General features: G+C 37.0%; 1 protein-coding gene across 5 annotated transcripts in view; it reads left to right on the top strand.

Annotated features, from left to right (window-relative positions):
• The window catches only part of MAP3K20 (mitogen-activated protein kinase kinase kinase 20), a 206,603-nt gene that overhangs the window by 108,172 nt on the left and 74,968 nt on the right, over nt 1-23,463 (top strand). For all 5 annotated transcript variants that reach the window (XM_064286992.1, XM_064286991.1, XM_010602818.3 and 2 more), the window contains exons 8-9: nt 9,097-9,183; nt 18,891-18,965. In XM_064286992.1, coding sequence (XP_064143062.1) covers nt 9,097-9,183; nt 18,891-18,965 — 162 coding nt within the window. The remainder of the gene's footprint in view (nt 1-9,096; nt 9,184-18,890; nt 18,966-23,463) is intronic.

The following is a 23,463-nucleotide window of genomic DNA, read 5'->3' as shown; positions in this document are numbered from 1 at the left end:
TAAAGTAGTAGTGACTATCTGAAACATGAATCTAAGGCATTGCATAAGAATAGGAGTCCTGGGTGATACAAACGGTTAACGTGCTAACTGAGAGGTTGGAGGTTAGAGTCCACCAGAGACGCCTCAGAAGAGAGGCTGGCACCTACTTCTGAAAAATCAGCCATTGAAAATCCTGTAGAGCACAGTTCTACTCTGACACACATGAGGTAGCCTTAAGACAGAAATGACTTGACAGCAACTAGTAGTAGTAGTACATAGGAATAAGAACAAAACAACATAGCTATAAGAACAGAATAATTGCTCAAGGAGTAGAGGCTAGAGGAATTAATCAGTTAAGTAACAAGAGCTTCTGGAGGAGGAGTTTTGAGACAGATCATTCTTTTGTGTGTGTGTGGTTTAAACCAGATAACCATTTATTTTTTACATCACTCTAGAAGTAGGGAGACCAGGGTTTTATAGTGGCTCCACAGTATTTAAAGCTCCTTTTGTTTCTTTTTATTCTCTTTACTGCTTGATTCAATACTCAAAAGGGCCTCATTGCCCCAAGATGGCTATTGCAGCACCAATAATGACACCCACAGTCCAGGCAATAAGAAAGAGGAAAGGGGAAAGGGCAAACGAGCGAAGCATATCCACCCTTTCAGGAGCTTTCCTGGAAGCCCTATCCATTGCCTTCTCCTTATATTTCATTATCCTGAACTGTATGTAATGACCACACCTTTCTTGAAGAGTGTGATAATTTTAAAATATGTCTGCAACTTCTTGGATATACCTCATCTCAAGAGTAGAATGTAAGTTCCACCCCTTGAGTGTGGAAGAGGTAGATCATTCTTGAGAGATAAGTTATACCTATGTTAGCAGAAAGAAGGAAGGGGTGGGGGGTGGTTGTTTGGTAGAAAAAGGAATTATTCATTTGTTGCATTTTTTGAGGCACAAATTATCTCCCAAAAGGCCGTGTATTCTTTAAAAACTCCAAAATTGTATTTGGAACTCCTTGTCTCTATGCCTCATCTCCAAACCAGTGCCCTCACTACTTACATTATTACTTCTTAAAAGGAAGTCTTCATAGTAATGGGAAAAGAAACTAATTTGGGTCCCAATCATTGTGTCTCTTCTTCCTGAACTTTTGTGTTTTCTGACTGAAGGTATTTGCTCATGGCACAAGAGGAGACCAACATTGTCAAACATGTTTCTTTTTCTTTATAGTTAATCAGTCCCTAGGTATTTACTGCCGGCTTCATTACTTAAGTTTTAGGCTCGTTTCAACTGGCTGACTTCTTCTAAATCATAACATCTTATGTACAACAAATTTATATAATAGAAATGAATTTGTTGGCTATAGAAAAATTTATTTCAACAAAGAGATAGATATGATTTTGGCTAGAGGCTAGACTTTTATAGGTTGGAAGACAACAGTGGTATCAGGCCAAATATTTAACTTCCCTTAATTCTGGGTGTTTCTAAGAATGGAGGCTATAAACTATTATAAAAAAAAAAAAAAAACTATTATAGAGAGTGATAAAATCATTCTCATTCAAAGAAGGAAAAAAACCTAAGTTGCAGAAGAGACTAGAGATTCTAAAACTTATCTCCTATGTCAAAGTTACTACATTCCAACTATCATATAAACCATTTGCTGAGGACTCCAAAAATGGGGGAATTTGTTGTCATATAAGACTTTTTGTGAGAGTATTTTCTCTTACGAAGTTCCTTCGTTCTTCTTTTTTATTTTTTAACTTATTTGTAGCCAAGTAGTACAGTTAGTAATATAGTTGAAAAAACAAATACTATAAAACTAGGACAAAAAGCAGCATCCTTGTCCTACAACATCCATCCCAGTTCCTTCTCTCCAGAGGCAGCTACATTCAAATCTTCCTGCTATTTTGGGGTTATCGATACCCGTATCCTTGAATCATAAGCTTCTGTTGTTAGTTACCAGTTTTTTAGTTTTGGACGTTATTTGTTCACTTTCCACTTGGATGAGGATTTTAGTCTTTACTTCCTTTCCTCATTCTGTCAGTATTGTTTTATCACAAGTTTTAAGCTGATATGCAGCATCTCCATCATTATGACCATGTGAATATTGTTCATAGCAGAACCTTATGATGCAGTGGGATTATACTGCCTACCTTGTAAAATTGTACCTGGTAAAATGGTTTGCTTTCCCTGTAGCGGTGAACTTACTTTTCACTTAGGGTCTTTTATAGTCCATGCATTTTTTGTCTATGAAATCTTTGCCAAACCCTTTATCACTCCTATATTTTCTTCTAGAATTTATAGGTCTAACTTCTCACATTGAGGTCTGTGCTCTTGTTTTGAGATAATTTGGGGGAGGTGGTATAGTGTAAGGTAAAGGTTGAAGTTCTTTTTTTTTTTAATGGCCATTTGTTGAAAATATGATTCTTCCCCCGTTGAATTGCCCTGGCACATTGTCAAAAATCAGTTGACCATATATGTGTAGGTCTCTTTCTGAACTCTATCTGGTTTCTATATACCAGTTCATTTGTAAACTTACCACCAGAGCTGGCGAACACCCATCAGTTCCAGAAACGCATCACTCTGTCGCGTCCCTTTTCTCTTACTGACATTTTGGAGCTCTCAGACTGCCTGTTCCTGTTGGGACTGGTGGCTACCTAGTGCTGCTGCCCCTCAGCTGTCACCAGAAGTGTCTCTGTCCCTTTATCTTGGGATCTCTGGAGTTCCCCAGCTCTCTTCTATGACATATCTCCTTTGTCTAGGGCCCGTGCTTTCTCATTTTTAATTCATTCCCTGTGTTTATGAATCAGATTCCTTGGTAGTTTTCTGGTACAGGTACATTTATAAAACTTTGAATATCTGATCATTTGTTTTCTGTACTCACATTTGATTGACATTTTGACTAGGTATATAATTCTATGTTAAAAATAATTCCCCCCATAGTTGAAAGTTTTGTTCTGTATTCTTCCAGTATTGCTGTAGCAGTTCCTAGTCCCTAGTGTGTGACCTCTTTTTTTTTTTCCTTATCTTCCCGAAACCTTTTAGGGTTTTCCCTTTATCCATAGGTATGCGTTTCCAGTGCTGTGCTTCTTGTAGTATTCTTTCATCCATTGCACTAGAACGTGGTGTAGGTCTCTCCAGTCTGGAAACTTGATGTTCTTCCATTCTGGGGATTTTTTTGTTTTGTTTTGTCTTTGGTATTCTAATAATTTTCCTCTCCATTGTTTTCTCTTCCTAGAATTCTTATTAATCAGAAGTTAATCATCTAATTTTCTTATCTTTTTTTCACCTATTCTCTCTTTCCACTCACCCCTCCCCTCTCCTTTCTGGGAGATTTTTCTCAACCTTATCCCTCAATCCTATTTAATTTTCAATTTTTTTTTTAAATAAAATTTTAAAAGCTCTTTCTTTTTCTCTGTATATTTCTCCTGGCTGTCCAGCCTATCTTATTCTTGAATCATGAATAGAGTATATTTTCTCTCATCTCTGAAGGTATTAATTCCTACATTTTAATGTTGTTTTCTACTCCTTGGATTGACCGTTTCCTCCTAGTTCTTTTTTTTTTTTTTTTCTTTTCATTTGTTAAAGTCTTTGTTTTCCCGGTTAGGGGGGTTTGTGAAAAGGTTGATGGTCTTTCCTGTGTGGTCACCTTTACAAGTGAGATGCTAAAAACCTGCTCGGAAGCTGGGTGTTTGTGGCAGCCTTTGTTAACCAGGGGCTGTCATTGTAGGGGTTTTTCCACTTGGGGAACCCTGAATTTGTCCCTTCATTCCTAAACAAATATTTATTTCTCATGTCAGATACTATACTAGACACCAACTTTACAGTAATTTAAAATTTATTTTTCCTGTTCAATGGGACCAGTGTCTCATTTTATCCTGTAGAAGAGGGGTCAACAAACTTTTTCTGTGGTCAGATAGTAAATATGTTAGACTTTGAGGGCCACTTACAATCTCTGTCACCAATTCTTTGTTTTTTGCTTTTCACAACCTTTTAAAAAAGTAAAGACCTTGCTGCATTGTGCAACAGGCTGAGCGTGCAGACCCTTGTGCGAGAGAAGCAACAGGGCTGAAGACCATGGCTCCGCTAGTCTCATACTGATTCAGCAGGACACTACAGTTCCCACCTCTTTTGCTTGCATGTACTTATAAATATATATAAACCCATCTAGATGGTTATAATTTTAAAATTATTTTTCACATTTTTATAAATTAGAACAATTTTGAGGCTCCATTTCACATTCAACTCCACACATCCGTGTACAGTGCTTTTACTTTTAAAATTCTCTCCTAATCTTGGAATTTCCCTATCTCAGAAATTTTTGATCCAAAGATAAGAGTTATGTATAGAGTGAACTTTTGGTCTCTGTATTCTTTTATTTATGAAAACAGACTTTGCACTGCCTTCTTGCAGAGCCTTATAGTTGCCAAGGATTTTGGTGAAATGTACCCATCTGTTTTTCCTTATGGGGAGCCCTGGTGGCATAGTGGTTAAAAGCTACAGCTGCTGACCAAAAGGTCAACAGTTTGAATCTGCCAGCCGCTCCTTGGAAACCCTATGGGGCAGTTCTACTCTGTCCTATAGGGTCACTATGAGTCAGGATAGATTTGATGGCAACAGGTTTATTTTTTCTTAGCTGGAGTAGAACCTTAGTACCAGTAACCAAGAACAGATTCCTTTTCGTTTGTAAACTATAAAAGATGTGAAGAGGCCTCTGTTTGCAGAGCTTAGGGTCTTTTCCTATATCTGTTTAAAATCCTTTTCACTCATTGCACATAGACCCTTCTTCTTACATGTAGTTTAACCCTTAAATATAGCCAACTCTTCTGAACCTGCAAATGTTAGTTTATTTTATTAAAAAGCTTTTCATTCCAGTGACTGTGCAATACTTTTTGGTAGAACATTTCTCTGCTAATTAGGTTTCCTTGTTTGCTGACCTTACCTTTGTTTTGTTTTATTTATTTTGGGAGATTGTAACAAATGCTCAACAAATCATTCTATCAAGTAATTTTAATTCACTGAAACAAACTTTTCAGCCAGCTGCTGAACATTTCCCATGTTCTATATTTACACACTGGATGTTGCCCTTCAGAACCTGTTTGCCCCGGTCACATACTTTTGAATATCAATTCTGTGTTCATGCTAGAATCTTCCCTTAGCCTGTGGAAACAAAAATGCCTTTCCAGTGAATCTCTTTATTTTAAAACAGCATCTGTTACTTAACTATCCTGAAGAGAGAGGTTCACTCAGAATGCTGGCTAGCTTTACCCAAACAGCTGTATCAGCAGAATTCCATTCAGACAAGTGTACCTGTGCTATTTTAATGATAAGCAAGTATTCAGGATTTTATTTCATTCTGAGCCCTTTGCATTCTGTGATAAATAAACACCATTAGTGAAAGAACAAAATACAAGGCATGCTTTCTACAGCCATTTTGTTTAAATAATTATAAATTTCTTAAAAAACGAAGACTCCATCTGCTCAAAGTAGATGTTACAAAAAAGGGCAGGATAGGACAGTTGTCAAAGTAGAGGCCAGGGTAGTTTTAAAAATCTGTGCTCTGTAAGCTTTGAAAATGATAGCTCTCTAGGAAAGCAGCATAGTTATTTAGAATTTTTGTTGACCTTTCAAAAATAGGTGAGTAGTGGGGACTCATTTCTAAGTAGAATCATTTGTTTGCACAAGATACCCCATAGTTCATAATTCATTAAGAGTCTATTCTGCTTATTGGACCCCCACCTCCACAAAAGCCACACATGAATAAGACCATAAGGAAAAAAAAGAGCTGTTTTTTTTTTTAAACCCATCCCCAAAACTCAGTATGTTTTTGCTTTTTGTTCTTTTACTTTTTCAGACCTGTTGTAAGAATTTCACCTCCCATTACTCTCAAAAGTACTTGCCTCCCCAGCTTGATGAACGTGTGTTGCGCCTTAACACATGGCCAGGATAACTAGCCTTAAGGCTGCAAGAAGTACAGCCTTAAAATAAGTGCTCTGCAAATGCCAGAAGTGGATCTTGTGATTCTTGCTTCTAAGCTGGTAAACTTTGCTAGGCAGGCAAGGGTTTCTTTCTCCATTTCATAAGAAGGGAGATTTTTCTACCCTTTGCTGATGACTTCTTTCAAAGGCCCAAAACCGGGAGTGTTTAGTATGTCATCCACAATGAAGATTAGACTTGAGAAATGCAAAAATCATTGAAAGAATAAGCCTTCTAAAAACACAAGGCCTAGCCACCCTTTAAAAACAAAGCTATCCTAATGACAGTCAGAAAAAATTACCTTCTCAGATTCTCAGACACGTCTCAGCCAGAACCAGCTTTGAAAATAGAGTGGCTTAAGAGAGAGCATCGCTGCCTCACTTGTCTGTGAGCCATGTTCCAGAACAACCAGGGCTCAGGTAATGACTTTCCATTGTTTGTAAAAGAAAAGGCAGGAAAAATACACAGCCTTGTCCAAGTTTCTATTCTGTAATCTGAAAATAGAAATTTTCCTTGTGAGTGCAGTTTAAATGCGAGGACTTCTCAGTATAAAAGGAGTTGGAAAATATTCTTAAGGTGAAAGATCACAATAATGTTTGGCCTGCATCCCCATAACTGATATTTTCAGGCATAGCTTAGTATATTTTTAGACCTCCAAGTGACTTCCTAAACAAAGTTATTTAACTTTTTTGAGCCAAAGGTCACTTTGTTTAGTATAGAAAAAACTGTTGTCCTGTCTCATACTGCCTACTTTTCGAGCCATTAGTAAATCTGCATAATTAATAGGAAATCATGAGATGTGCTGATACTGGACTTAAACTAAGGACCTCATTGGGGGTCAGAGCATAGCACTTAATGATGCCATCCCTGACAGTTGTGTACCCATCAAGTGACACCCTCAGCTGTAGTAGCTCTTTAGAGACACAAAAAAAAAAGAGGGAGTAAAATGGAAGAGTCTTATTTTTCCAGGGTTAGAACTCTTAGAGATACAGAACCCTGATCTTATTAGATTTTGGACATTTTCCAACTGAATATTTTGGAATAAAGAATCACATAAATTTTTTTTTTTTGGTGCTATTTCCCAACTATTGGTTTTGCATTTTACCTCATGAAACCCAATCAATCTTTTTGTGTGTGTGTGTGCACTGAATTGCTTATTGAGGTTAGACTAAGAAAGGTAGAGGTACAAGGCTGCTCATCTGAACAATTTGGGGTTTGGGGCATTTGATTTGAGACCGATGCACTGTTCCCATTCTCCTTAGGAATCCCAAATCATTAATTTACTTGCTGCTCATGGCCTTTCCCCTTCTCAACCACAGCACCAGTGGAGTGGTAATTGTATCTAATCAAGGGGCTTCATTTCCTTCTCAGCCCTCTTGCTGCCCCCATCCTCCTCCCTTGGTCAGGTGTTGTGATGTGGGGTGACTGCATACCTGTTTTGGCTCTTACCCTTCCCTCACTTAACAGTGTTAGCTAAAATTGTCCCCTTCTGGTGTACCCCCTTACCTTTTCCTTATCACTCCTGTGACTCAAATAGAATTATTCAGTAGCTCTTCTAAAGAAGTACCTTACACACTTGATTAAAAGTCCAAGGAAGCTTCAGTGATTTTCCCCCCCAATTCCACCCCACCCCTGCTTGAGCAACATTTGCCAATTTCCCTGCTAATTATCTTCAGTATTAGCCAGAATTCATTTAACATGTTGTGGCTTGATTAAGACTGAGCATTGACTGAGGCAATGGTGGCTATAGAATTAGAAGTTTAGGATTTGACTCAATAGAGTGTATGTCCTCTGCCTACACTCTTATTTAGGAAAAGGTTTTTGTTTGTTTTCAGACCCAGGGAAATCTAAATCAGATCTGCTGAGTTCTCTTCATGTTTCTGCCATGGCCCCATACTTAAAATATGGCAAGTTGCGTTCTCTCCCATATTGCACCTTCTGTCTCATACTACCTACTTTTTGATACGTTACTGAGTCTAGTAACTCCTCTAGAGTTACATGGGGTTAAAAGCTTGACCTTCCAAGTGAGATAGCAAGTTCATTTCTGGCTTTGCCACTTGATAACTGAGTCTCTTTGGTCAAGTTATTTAACTTCCTTAAGACTTGGTTTCCTCACCCGTAAAATGAATCTAGTTACCTACCTGGTGGGGTTGACATTAATCATGATAACACAGGCAAAGAGTTTAACAGGTACTCAGCCCATAATTAGCACTCAATAAATGGTGGTGGTTATTATTACAATTTATTATTATTTTAAAAAATTGCTAGAATCAGTTTTACCCTTTACAAAATATTGGTAGACTCAAGTTTTTGACAGCCATCTGTATAAATAGCAAAGTGACTGAGTGTACAAATCTCATTCTCAGTGTTTAAAGAGAAACCAGAATTGGTGGCTCTTTTCAGCATTCCTAGTATCATTGCTTTATTTTGGCATTCAAGTTCATATTTATTAATCATGCTGATTTTAAGGATTGCAGAGGGTTGAACATACACACTTACACGTACACGCAGTCAGCTTCTACATACATAAAGTGTTTATTACTTTTTGGAGTATAGTATAATGAACTATGTTATAAGTAGTTGAAAATGAATGTATTAATATCCCTTAGACTAACTCAGTTGAGAGAGATTTCTCCAAAACACAAAAGCTAAATGTTACAGCTTTCAAGTATCTACCTACCATTGTGAGTTAAGTAGCTTAACCAGTGATTTGGATCTTGGGCTCGATTTTTTTGATGAGACCATATATTGAACCTTTAAAAATATTTTTGAATTCTGAGCTACTGTCTTGTAGAGAAATTTATCAGAGATTGAGAATAGAAAGCGTTTCAACTAAAAAAATGTAAAATTTAATTTGTGGGAATACGTGAGAATTCTAAATCACTCAGGCTCATTAGTTTAAGTCTGGCTCTAGATGTTCTGATTTCTAAACCTCTTTTTTTCTTTATAAGAAAGTACATTAAAAGTCTATAATATAATATGTGGAAGGAGTCCTGTGCGTGAATATATATGTCTTGCCCAAGTTTCTACAGATGAGCTTGGTTGTATTTGGTAATTGGATGCAGTTAAGTATTAGATAAAATTCAGTAATATATCAAAAATATAAAGTAGAAGAATAAAAATTCCACTTTCTTTTTGTTCCAGGTTCTCTGGGAGATGCTAACAAGGGAGGTCCCCTTTAAAGGTCTGGAAGGATTACAAGTAGCTTGGCTTGTAGTGGAAAAAAACGAGGTAAGACTACGTTTCTACATTCAGGTACATAGATCAGAAAACAGTATTGGGGTTTTGCAAAAGACTTTTTCATCTTCTTCAAATTGAAAGTAAGTTCACGCTTATGGAAAGATTAGCAGTAGGAGCTAACACAAAGGGTCAAAGTGATGTTATTCCTCATGAATGGACCCTTTACATCTAATTGTTGCAGCTTCACGTCGTGATGCTGTAGATCAAAAATTGTACAAGTACTGTACTAGTTTCTCAGTCTCAATTGTAAAACCTAGGGGTTTGTTCTTAGTGATGAAAGAAACCATTGCATCCAAGGTAGGGGAACAGTTTAACTCCATCTCCTGCGTTTAGGACATCTTTTTTACTGGCCGGGAGTTGATATATCTGTAAGAGACCTTCAGCTACTTCAACTTACCTCTCCCAGCAGGAGTCACTGTAGTACAAGAAACTGTCGCTTAGATGAGAATTTCAAAAATAAAAGAAGAAAAAATAGTTTCAAAAAAGGGAAAAATTACAGTTTTGCCACCTACGTTGAACACTACATTGAAGATGAGCTTCTCACTGGAATTGGCGAGGCAGTGGCATAACTGTTCGCTTCTTCATGCAGAGCCTTTCCATTTCAAAAGAACTTCAGTGGCGTAAACACCGTTTGTGCTGTGTCCCCAGCCTCGCTTTTCTTCTTCCCACAAATTGAGGCTTTCAGTTAGTTGGACCTATGAGCCTACATCAGAGAACATGGTACATTCATATCAAAGAGAGCAACTACATTTTGAAAGGTTTAAAATTGTGCCTGAAACGCACAGCCATGGAAATTCTCAGCATAAGGATGAAGCATCCAATATCAAGGTATTATGAGAACTTAGATCATGTAATGGAAGCATGCAGTTGTCTTTGCAATGCAAAACAACTTTATCTCACAAAACTTCTTCATTTCCAGATCTTATCTGTGCCCTCCACAAAGGGTGAGCGTGTAATCTTAAGATAAACTAATTTGCCAAAACAACAAATATATAAAAATATTCCTTTTTTAATGCTTTAAAAGAATTGGATTGATCTGATCCCCATGTGAGTGCAGGAACAAACTAGATTAATGAAAAAGCTGCTATTGACTAGGAGAAACCAAGTCTCCATGTTTTAGATCACATAATCCAGAGTTACCTTATTAATTTGCCCTCCTGGTTAATATGGAATGGGTGAAATGTTCGTGATCGCTGAACAGGTTGGGAGAAAGCTGCCAATTTAAGAAAAATGAAAAGGAATGACTCTCAAGAATGTGTCTTACTCATTGTTTCACAGGAGTGGTTCAGTTTTAATTAAATGTGGTAGTAATTCCTGGTGTGCTATTAAATCAAACTGCACACCTTTCACAGGATAACTGATATTTTCATAATCTGAGAGCCCAGTTGTTTCTCTTCTGTTTCTTTTGCTAGTGAGATGATTAGATGTTTGGTTCTGGGTTTACAAATGAGAGTGAAGAAAATTATTGACCTTCTATTGACTTTGGAGCAAACCACTCAATGTAATCTTTTCCCTCTAAATTGTTTCCAGATAAACTAGAAGAAAGTTTTAGCTTTTTTCTTTTTTTAAAGCTAACTGGACTCTCCACATATGTATAATATAGAATAATAAGTGTTTTAAAACAATATTTTATCTAAAGGATGGCAGCATAGGTGTGAATCTAAAATATTTTCAAAATTTTGGAGTATGCGTCAGAGATTTTTAAAGCTGAAAAGAAAAATGAATTTAGAAGCTGCCTTTGGATAATTGAATTGAGGTTTGGGAATCACTCATATAACCTTCAGAAACCTCCAGAACATTGTAGAGTGAAGAAATGATCTTCGACTTTTCCCGCAGCTTATGTTTCATCCATGGTGTGATCTGATGAAGAGTACCCAAATACCTCCCATGCCATATTTATTAAATATAATAGTAAATTGAAAGAAATCTACATGGTGAAATAAGTTTTCTCAATTTTGTAATGAATTTAAGAAAAATTGGATACTACCACCACCCAGCACCGTCGTCTGTTCTCGTTCTGTATAATATTTATTTGTCAAAAATATAGAAATTAAGTTCAAATGTAGTTTTCATTATCATTCAAAAAGGCATCTCCATTTCCTCTCATAAATGGAGATACTCATTTCCAAAACAAATTCTTTTTATATAACATTAAGGTAATTCCCAATATTATTATGATATTTCATTTTCTAATAAAGTTGAGACTTTTACCTAAATAAATCTCATTTACAAAATTCCTTCAATTTCTAATTATTTTTACTTTGGAATACGTTCAGTTAATGGATATTAGCTATTGGGTCAAAAAGATGAAGTTGTATTTTTTTAACCCAAACCCATTGTCATCAAGTTGATTCTGACTCATAGTGACCCTGTAGGACAGAGTAGAACTGCCCCACAGGGTTTCCAAAGAGCTGATGGTAGACCCAAACTGGCAACCTTGTGATCAGCAGCTGAGCTCTTAACCACTCATTTAAATAAATAATGGCCTGTTTAAGCTTTTAGGAAGGCATTTAAATGTGATCTAGTCACCCTATAATGTAACCATATCCAAGTATTATGATTACATTTTTTTTAACTTTTTATTTTGCAATATTTATAGACTCACCTGTTAAAAAAACCAAACCCGTTGCAGTTGAGTCGATTTCGACTCGTAGTGATGCTATAGGACAGAATAGAACTGCCCCCATAGGGTTTCCAGGGAGCAGCTGGTAGATTCACACTGTTGACCTTTTGATTGGCAGCCATAGCTCTTAACCACTGAGCAGGAATTTGAAAAATAGTACAAAGTTTCCCGTGTACCGTTCACCCCGCTTCCCCCAGTGGTGATATATTGTGTAGCTATAGTAGAAAGTCAAAACCAGGAAATTGACAATGGTACATTGGTCTTAACTAGACTGTAGATCTTATTCAGTTTCACCACTTTGGATTGCTTTTTGCACCTATAGGAAAATCAGTACTATCTGAAGATGATACCTGAAAATCTTTGCTTCTAACCTTTCAGTAATGAAATAAGGTCTTTAAGTAATTGCTTTTCCTAATATTAAATCCTATTAAATTAGAATCATAAAGCATAATTAAACTTTACAACCACTACTCGTCTGTCAATTTGTCTTACCATGGTGGCTTGCTTGTTGCTGTGATGCTGGAAGCTATGCCACCAGTATTTCAAATACCAGCAGGTGCATCCATGGTGGACAGGTTTCAGCAGAGCTTTCAGACTAACACTGACTAGGAAGAAGAACCTGGTGGTCTACTTCTGAAAAAATTGGCCTGTGAAAACCTTATAAATAGCAGCAGAACATTGTCTAATATAGTGCTGGAAGATGAGCCCCTGAGGTTGTAAGGCACTCAAGATATGAATGGGAAGGAGCTGCTTCCTCCAAGTAGATCGACCTTGATGACCTGGATGGAGTCAAGCTTTTGGGACCATTATTTGCTGATGTGGCAGAACTCAAAATGAGAGGGAACAGCTGTAAGCATCCATTAATAATAGGAACGTGGAATGTATGAAGTACGACTCTAGGAAAATTGGAAGTCATCAAAAATGAAATGGAATGTTTTAAGATCAATAACCTAGGCATTAGTGAGTTGACATGGAATGGTGTTGACCCTTTTGAATTGGATGGTCATACGGTCTGCTATGCCATTAATGACAAATTGAAGACGAATGTCAAAAAGAACATTTAGAGATCTATTCTTAAGTACAACACTGTCAGTGATAGGATAATATCCATTCTCCTACAAGGAAGACCAGTTAATACAACTATTGCTCAAATCTACGCACCAACCACTGAGGCCAAAGATGAAGAATTTGAAGATTTTTACCAACTTCTGTAGTCTGACGTTGATCAAACATGTAATCAAGGTGCAGTGATAATTACTGGAAACAAAGAAGGATCGGTAGTTGGAAAATATGGCCTTAGTGACAGAAAAGAAGACAGCGATTGCGTGGTAAAATTTTACAAGACCAGCAATTTATTTTTTGCAAATACCTTTTTTCAGTAGCATAATTGGAGACTGTACATGTGGACCTCACCAAATGGAATACACAGGAATCAAATCAACTACATCTGTGGAAAGAGTCAATGGAAAAGCTCAATATCATCAGTCAGAACAAGGCCAGGGGCCGGCTGCAGAACAGACCATCAATTGCTCATATCCAAGTTCAGGTTGCAGCTGAAGAAAATTAAAACAAGTCCACAAGAGCCAAAATCTAATTCTGAGTATATCCCACCTGAATTTAGAGACCATCTCAAGAATAGATTTGATGCATTGCTTATTAACGACCAAAGACTAGACAAGTTGTGGGATGACATCAGGGACATCATATATGAAGAAAGCAAAAGGTCATTAAAAAGATAGGAAAGAAAAGATGAAAATGGATGTCAGAAGAGACTCTGAAACTTTCTCTTGATCGTAGAGCAGCTAAAGTGAATGGAAGAAATGATGAAGTAAAAGAGCTGAACAGAAGATTTCAAAGGGTGGCTCAAGAAGAAAAAGTATTATAATGAAATGTGCAAAGACCTGGAATTATAAAACCAAAAGGGAAGAACACACTTAGCATTTCTCGAGCTGAAAGAACTGAAGAAAACATTCAAGCCTTGAGTTGCAATACTGAAGGATTCTATGGGCAAAATATTGAACAACACAGGAAACATCAAAAGAAGATGGAAGGAATATACAGTCACTATACCAAAAAGAATTGGTCGACATTCAGCCATTTCAAGAGGTAGCATATGATCAAGAACTGATGGTATTGAAGGAAGAAGTCCAAGCTGCACTAAAGGCACTGGCGAAAAACAAGGCTTCAGGAATTGACTGAACACCAGTTGAGATGGTCAGCAAACGGATGCAATGCTAGTGGTGCCTACTCGTCTATGCCAAGAAATTTGGAAGACAGCTACCTGGCCAACTGACTGGAAAAGATCCGTATTTGTGCCCATTCCAAAGAAAGGTGATCCAACAGAATGTGGAAATTATTGAACAATATTGTTAATATCACACGCAAGTAAAATTTTCCTGGAGGTAATTCAAAAACGGTTGCATCAGTACATGGACAGGATACTGCCAAAAATTCAAGCTGGATTCAGAAGAGGACGTGAAATAAAGGATATCATTGCTGATGTCAGATGGATCTTGGTTGACAGCAGAGAATACTAGAAAGATGTTTACCTGTGTTTTATTCGGTATGCAAAGGCATTAGACTGTGTGGATCATAACAAATTACGGATAACATTGCAAAGAATGGGAATTCCAGAACACTTAATTGTGCTCATGAGGAACCTGTACCTAGACCAAGAGGCAGTTGTTTGAACAGAACAAGAGTGTAATATGCGGTTTAAAATCAGGAAAGGTGTGTGTTCGGGTAGTATCCTTTCACCATAGTTATTCAATCCATATACCGAGCAGATAACCCCAGAAGCTGGACTGTATAGAAGAGCTTAACATCTGGATTGGAGGAAAACTCATTAACTACCTGCAATATGCAGATGACACACCCCTGCTTGTGGAAAGCGAGGAGAACTTGAGGCACATACTGATGAAGATCGAAGACTACAGCCATCAGTGTGGATTACATCTTAACATAAACCAAAATCCTCACAACTGGACCAGAAAGCAACATCATGATAAACAGAGAAAAGATTGAAGCTGTCAAGCATTTCATTTTACTTGGATCCACAATCAACACTCAAGGAAGCAGCAGTCAAGAAAACAAAAGACGTATTACATTGGGCAAATCTGCTGCAAAAGACCTCTTTAAAGTGTTAAAAAGCAAAGATGTCACTTTGAGAACTAAGGTGCGCCTGACCCCAAGCCATGGTATTTTCAGTTGCCTCATATGCATGCAAAAGCTGGACAGCGAATAAGGAAGACCAAAGAAGAATTGATGCCTTTGAATGTTGGCAAAGAATATCGAATATACCATGGGCAGCCAGAGAAAGAACAAATCTGCCTTGGAAGAAGTACAGCTGGAATGCTCCTTAGAAGCGAGGATTGGGAAACTTTGTCTCATGTACTTTGGATGTGTAATCAGGAGGGACCAGTCCCTGGAGAAGGACATTGTGCTTGGTGAAGTGGAGGGTCAGTGAAAAAGGGGAAGACCCTCAACAAGATGAATTGACACAGTGGCTGCAATGATGGGCTGAACCATAAAAACGATTATGAGGATGGCACAGGACTGGGCAATGTTGGGTTCTGTTGTATATAGGGTTACTATGTGTTGGAACTGACTCGATGGCACCTAATAACAACAACAAATTTTGCAAAGTAAAAAGTGAATCCTTAAGTGTTTAGAAGGCATGAAATTAAGAAGGCAATACTAATAAATTCAAAAATGTTACAGATATGGATGTTTGCCTTGTCGTTTCAGTAAAACAGTCGTCGTTCAGAATGTTCCAGCAGTAAAACTTCTATTTCTAAATGCTTGGATTCTTAAACCCCATTCGTATTTATATAAAATTTGTTATTTTTTCTAAGTAGCCTCTAGGGTTTTCAAGTAGCAAAAGTACTATTCTTAATTAACATACATGACCTCATGAAACTTAATCTTCTCCCTGAACTAATGGCCACGGGTAACCCCGGGTGTAAAGGGAAAGGAGGAGAATGCTGACCCATTGCAAGGATTGTAACCAATGTCATAAACTAATTTGTGTATAAATTTTTGAATGAGAAACTAATTTGCACTGTAAACTTTTACCTAAAACGCAATAATATTAAAACAAAACAAAATCTCTTGCTCTTGATGATACTTTAGAAAAAGATAACAAAAAACTTGGTTTAAAAAGTAATTTTTACATCTCATATAGAAAATGGTACAAAAGAGAATATCATATAGATCTTTTAAAAAAAAAAGTCATGCCTAATTTAGTAGTTGGAAAATATTTTACTCTTAAATTTGAAACTTTTATTTTAAAATATTTAAGTTTTAAGTAGTATTTGCAAACCTGGTGCTAAGATCTGGCAATTTTAGACTGTTTTCATGGATTAGGAATGCTCACTGTTACATAAGCAGGACCTAATGTGTTAGATTCTATTTTCAAGTACTTTTTAATGCACCGAAATAATGCCTTACATAAAGTGTCCGAGTCTAGATTTAAGTGATACTTGACCGTGTCAGATTATTTTAAATAATTGTTTCCTTGAATAATGTCTCGAATGTGGTATCTCAAAAGCTTGCCATCTAAATAGATGATAGAAATGATCAGTTCACGTTTCGGCCCTTGGAAGAATGTCGAGACAAAGTAGTATTAAAAAGTGCGTATGTTTATGGAAACTTGTTTTGGTTGCACAAGGAGTACATTCAGTTGCCTAATTGCAATTACAGACTTATCGTTAGTTCCCACCCCCAACCATCTGATATTTTAGAAGAAAATGTAAATAACTGATTTTCCTTTTGAGCTTCATCAAAAGGTTTGCACTTCACATTACAGTAAAATAATAATACAGCTTAATACGTCTTGCTTTATTATATGAAATCACAGGAGTAGAAGTTTAAAAGTGCTCAACGTAGCCTCCGGTTTGGGAGAGGATTATTTTGTGTTGTCTTTTTACTTTGTTTTGTTTTCATTTATGATTATCTGTAATTCTAAGTATAGATGGTCAGTTTGCCCCCAAGAGAGCTATTTTTTCTAGTTTTACACTTAGCCTCCCCCAAGTCCGGCTAAGTTAAGTTTTAAGCTTTTTATTTGCAGAACTCCCCTGGCAAACAGCATTGTGGATTAAATCTGCAATCCTGTCACACCCCGGGCTCTTTTTGAAACAAGTGTGTTAATATGCTCGTTGCACCCCCAAAATGAAATTCAGAGGTAACACAACCTACCTACACACATTGTTTTTTAAGTCACTATAATGCTCTCACTGTATTATAAAGGAAAAAGAAAGTATGTGTTGTTCTGCGTAAATGCTCAGGCATGACCACGCTAGCAGAGATAAGGAAGCCCTCTTAGATGCTTGCGTCTGTGGGTAAGTAGAATGTACCAGCTGCAAGTGCAGTCTGATGAGGCTGGGTTGTGTTAAGACTCCAGTGTCATGAGCAACATTATTGTAGATTACATTTTCCAGAAATCTTGGTGAAGTTATGAATGAAGCAAAAAATAGCAGCTTTTGATTTATTTGGTAGTTAAATTCTTGGAAAGTTCAGTGTGTATTAACATTGTTCAAAAAATACTCTGTGTTTACTTGTAAATCAGAGTTAGCTTCTTGGTTCAAAAAACTCTAAACCTCTTTGCTTGTTTTACTTACATGAATGCACGTAGGGCATTTGAAATTTGGTGGGAGGCGAGAGAATTTTGATCCTGCAGGACTTCATGGTGCACTGAAGGATGGCTAGCGTTCCTGACCTGCTCCCCTTTATGAAAGCCGGTTGCAACCCTCCAGTCTTTATGACAAAAAATGCCTCCACAGATTTCTAAACTGCGCCTTCAGGGGCGTGTTCTATGAGAACTTCTCAGAACAGGGTTCATGCTCACATTATACTCTGTGTGGTATCAGATCCTTGCAGTATATAGGTTTGACCAGAACTAAGCCCTAATGGGTCATATACTGTTCTGGATTGAACTGTGTCCCTCCAGAATATGTCTTGTAAATACTAACCTCTATTTTTTTTATGCCTGCGGTTATAACCCCATTTGAAAATGGATTGTCTTTGTAATGTTAATGAGACAGAATTAGTGTAGGGTGTATCTTAAGTCAATCTCTTTTGAGATATAAAAGAGATTAAACAAGCCAGAAAGAAGCAGAAATGGGGGAAGAGAGATGGCAAGCCACATGAAGGTTGCCCAGGAGCAGAAGCTCAGAAAAGACAAGGACTTTCCTCCAGAGTTGGCAAAGAGGGAAAGACTTCCCCTAGAGCTGGCACCGGAAGGAGCCCTGGTGGTACAAATGGTTCAGCACTTGCCTGCTAATCGAAAGGTTGGCAGTTCGAACCTACCCAGTGGCTCCAAGGGAGGAAGACCTAGCAAACTACTCCTGTAAAGATTACAGGCAAGAAAACCCTGTGGGGCAGTTCCCTGTTCTCAGAACTGACTCACTGGTACCCAACAACAGAGCCAGTATCCTGAATTCAGACTTGTAGCCTCCTAAACTGGGAGAAAATTAATTTCTGTTTGTTAAAGCCACCCACTTGTGGTATTTCTGTTATTGCAGCACTAGATAAACTAAGACATACATTCAGAATATCTTACTTACCAATGAGAAAATGCACAGTTCTTCAAAATTATCTCTATGATCTTCTGTGCTGAAGATGTCTTCAGAGTTGTATACCTACTGCCAAAGATAAACTGGTTTCCCAGTTACCTGACCTGCTTGCATAGTTCACAGTTGCCTGTAAAAGTACAGTGATAAATTTCGTGTTTCAGACTTAGCATTTAAGTCCCAATGCACCCCTTTCCCACTATGGTTTCTTTTGCAGTTGATTCTGTGTTTTATTTACTGTGTTGCACTGGATGGTATCTCTCCATTCACTGATTCCTCTTTGAAGGAAAAGTACAGTATAAGCATATTTAAAAAAATTAGAGAGTAGATATTATGAATCTGAGCAGAAATTCTCTCATATGTCAATCATTGGAAGCTTTAAATTTCATGTCTCGTTTATACTATTAAATCAACTCATTTGTGACCCTCCAGTTAACATTTCCTTGCCTCAATGACTAAATCCCTGTGGTTTTTCTTTTGTTTTGTTTTCCCTTTCTCTGTTGTAGAGGTTAACCATTCCAAGCAGTTGCCCCAGAAGTTTTGCTGAACTGTTACATCAATGTTGGGAAGCTGATGCCAAGGTATATATATATATAACTTTTTTTTTTTTCAGGATTCTGTAATTTTGTTTGGCTTTTAGTTTTTAAATGTAGGTTAATAAAGTCTGTTACAAAGCCCGGCTGTATTGCCGTTTCTGCAAGCCCCTGGCTGACCGTTAGGACTTTCTGTTGACATCTACTTACGCAGGTCTCCAGAAACTCAGTAGTGGCCCTTCTCACAGTGCCCTTTGGCATTCTCGACTCAGTAAAAATAATTTTGTCCTTTTTTTTAAATCTTCGGTAATAACTATCGTACCTTTATGTTATAAAAATAACTACTGCATCTTTATGTTATAAAAATAACTATGTATTATATGCCAGGCACAGTTCAAACACTTTATGTGTATGAACTCATTTATTCCTCAGAATATCCCTATGAAATATGTACTGTTATTATCCCCATTTTGCAGATGAAGAAGCCCAAGTACATGGGTTTAAGTAATGAACTCAAGGTTATGCAGCTAGTAAGTAATGGGGTGGATGTGAATCCAAGCAGTCTGGCGTGAGTCCCTGCTCTTAACCCCTGTACCATATTGGCTTTCTAACCAAAGACTAGGCAAAAGTAGAGCTTCTGGAGAATCCTGGTAGGTACTCCCTGTTCAGTTTCAGTAATTTTTTTTAAGCTGTCAGAATAGAGTTGGAGAAACTCCAAAGCTTAGGCTTTCATGTGGTTATCACGTTTGAGCATGAATGGGCCATTTCCTTTCCCTGCAAAGATCATTTTAAAAGACTCTGACATACATATGGAAATATTTACAGATAAAATGATAGGGTAGTCTTGGATTTGCTTCAGAATAAAGTAGAGGGCAATGGATGAGGGTATAGATTAAACAAGATTGGCCAGGATCATTTTTGAAGCTGAGTGATAAGTAGACCTGGAGGTTCATTATATTGTCCTCTCTTACTTTTGTGTATATTTGAAACTTTCCATAATAAAAACTCAAAAAATAAAAAAGACTCATAGATTCAACATTCAATTAAGAGAACAATTACGTTCAAGAAGGGAACTAAAATTTTATAGTGCAAATCTGTCCAATTTTTCATGGAAATAGATATAGGGAATGAAACTAACCTTTTAAATAGAGATCATAAGAGAATGACTTAACAGTAGAATTTCTTCCCTAATCCCAGTTCTAGCCTGACCCCAAAAAGTATGAATGGTTGTAACATATAGTCTCTTGTTCTATAATGTGTTTCTGTAGTGTAAATAACTCATAAAAAATTGGTATGTATGGGAACTATGTTAATATAACATAGAATTCATGTTGACTCATACATAATTTTTTCCATCCCATGGCACCACCAAGTAAGAAGAGCTGAGTGCAAAGTATGATAATGCAGCCAAGTGCAGCAAGGAGCTTAGTACTGTGAAGCCCATTTACCCCACATGCTCCTTTTTGGCGTGGCCTGGACAGTACTTTGTCTTGGAGAAGTTTGTTGCTGGTTCTCCCCAACTTTGTGCTTTTTGCCTTTGCCCTTACAACCAGCAGCCTCAACCTTTGCTTTGACTCCTGGTCATCAAACTGTCTTCCCCTTTTTACTTAGTATTCTTTTTTATTAAATAATTTAAACTGTTTTTTAACCGTGTTAATATTTTTTTATTTAGGGTTGTTATTGTTTAAATAGTGCTCTATGACAAAGTTGCATAGGTTTTGAATGGTTTTCCCTGCCCCTATTCAGACCCTAATATTTTTAGTGTATGATTTTGCAGAATAGAGGGATTTTTAGGCATGAAAATAAATACCTGAACTTTGTGACTAATCTAGTAGAAACTATAAGCGACTATTTGCAAACTTGCCTTTACAGGTTTTATTTTATATGTTAAGGTGGTATTGCACTGGCCTTTCCCTACTGTGCCAGTTATATGTCCATTGTGGCATACACCAGTAATGCTGGTGATATTTTTGTATCTAATATTTAAATAAAAATTTCACCTAAAATGATTTGCACTGAATTAGATTTATGCAATTAGACCTCTATAATTGTAATTATATTTCAGTATGCAAAGCATGTTTTGAATTTTTTCATTGGAAACTCTGTACCATATTAATTAAAATTCTAAGAATATATATTTAAGTTTCATTAATTAAATGATAGTACAAGTACCTCACACAACAAGGACATTAGGCCTGGTGTTGATGCCATGAGGTTGGGGTGTTACGTCTTTAACGTGTAGTAAGCTGGCCCTTCTTTACCCGTTGGCCCTTTGCTGTCTAGTTGGTTCCAACTCGTAGCAACCCTTCTTTAGAACCAAAGAAATCTTATGTTCCAGCCACGTGAGGTATGAAAAAAACTTCAAGGTTGGTTTTTATTTCCTAAATCCATGACATTTTATTCTAATAAAACTAGTACACGCCCTCTGTAAGCTTTGATTGTACACTCGGCCATAGCTTTCTCTCTCTCCCTCTCATTTGATCTGTTCTAGACATACTTTGTACATACCTTCATACCTTAAACATGCTCTCTTCTCTTTTTTTCTTTTCTCTCCTGAACACTTCAGAATTAGGCCTTCCTTGGTCACTCCATTTACCCCAGCCCACACTTAGTACTCCTTTTCCTAAACCATCATTGCTCTTACCGTGTGGCCTACTGCCTTGCCTTAAACCATTAATTTTTTTAAATATTTTTTCTTCCTAAATAGATTGCAAGCTCTATGAGGAAATAGAGCTAGTTTTTATATGTTTCCCCATAGCACCTTACTAAATTTAGTAAAGTAGGTGCCCTGATGTTATTGACTGAAGTACCATACCAAGATAAATCTCCTAAGAGAGACATCTTTTTTTTCTCACTAGACATATATAACAATTCGTCCAGAAGCTGGTGCCAGACCTGTGCATGTATTTTTTCATGTATGTAGAGTAATACCAAACCAAAACCTGTTGCTGTCGGTCGATTCTCATTCATAGTGACCCTATAGGACAGAGTAAGACTGCCCCAATAGGGTTTCCAAGGAGCAGCTGGTGGATTTGAACTGCCAACCTTCTGGTTAGCAGCTGAGCTCTTAACCACTGCACCACCAGGGACCCACCATTGTAGACCAATTGTTGGTTAAAATATTTTATTTCTCTCTTTTTTTTTTAAGTTCTTAGACCTCTAGGGTATTAATACATAGATGAAAATATTCAGCCCATCTATAGAAAAGCGTTCTTTTGCAATGAAGAGGCAGAAGAGTATACAGGAGAATGCTGGTAATAGGAAAATATGAGGTCATTCCAGTGAGGTGGTCAAAATATTTTATCGAAGAAAGAAGGAAGGGTGAATATTGATTCATGTTCTAAAGTGACATTTCTGAATAAGGAAAAAATAATAGTTAAAACTATGAATTTGATAGAAAATATCTTACCCTTGTGTAATAAAAGATTATACAGCTGTGTGCTGTAATAATTTAAGAACATGACCACTGGGTCAAATGCACCAATTTCTGCACGAATTGTTCTGTATATCTGGTGAGAGAACTAAGATGTACCTCTCAGGAAATTTATTTTGGTGTGGTTATGTAACTTGCTTCCTGTGTGAGTCCGAACAAGTCAGACATTTCTGAATCCAGTTTCCCTGATCTATAAAATGAAGTTAACAAGTAGGTAACATATAAATACTTAATAAATGGCCCTAGTTTTGAATTTTTTTAAATAAATCTTATATAATGCTACTAAAAGGAACCTAAACCCTTCAAAGGAGCTTATGTGAGACTCTAGAACAAATGTTGTATTCTGTAACCAGAATACCCATACTAAATATTACCACAAAATACTACATTATTGTTTCTTTTTAAGTGTTCACTTTGATAATTGCCATCTGAAAGTATATTCTAATGATAACATTTAGATTTTTCTAGGGATGCTTGCCATCACCAGTTAAAAAAGTTTCACCTTATTTCAAGAATGATTAAATATAGGGGAAAATATTTTTCCTTAAAAGTTCATTAGCTTCTCCTGCTGCTTTTCCATGAAAAATGAAAAAGCATTATTTGTGATATAGTTAGTTCCTGTGTAAACAATTAAAAGATTTTTCCTTTTGCACCCTGACATATGGTGGAAAATTAAAATGGGAACAAAGTCGAAGGCAAGCAATATTTTTCACATTTTTTAAGGCATTTTTCTCTTGGCTATCAGAAGACCTAATGTGCATCAGTGGCTTTGGGAACTCATGCCCTCTTCTTAAAACACACACACACACACACACACACCCTTAGACAAGCAGAAAAATGGCAGAACTCAGAATAAATACCCCAGCTTTATCTTCCTGAGAAATGGAAAAATTGCCTTTCTTAATAAGGTAAAGCGCTCAATGCCTAAGAGCAAGCAAGGCACCTCAACATTGTTCCTTCTTGTTTTTGTGCTCCCAAATTAAAATGCATGTTTAATTGCTGCAACTGTAATTTGTTCAGAAATGGTATAATTATGAGGCGTGATGAAGAGAGAATGTGCATCATCCTTTTATTATCTTTCTCAATTTTTGTTTTAACCTTTTGTCTCAACCT

The sequence above is a fragment of the Loxodonta africana genome, chromosome 6 (genome assembly GCF_030014295.1).
Source record: "Loxodonta africana isolate mLoxAfr1 chromosome 6, mLoxAfr1.hap2, whole genome shotgun sequence".
Classification (NCBI taxonomy): domain Eukaryota; kingdom Metazoa; phylum Chordata; class Mammalia; order Proboscidea; family Elephantidae; genus Loxodonta; species Loxodonta africana.
This window is presented reverse-complemented; position numbering and strand designations above follow the sequence as displayed.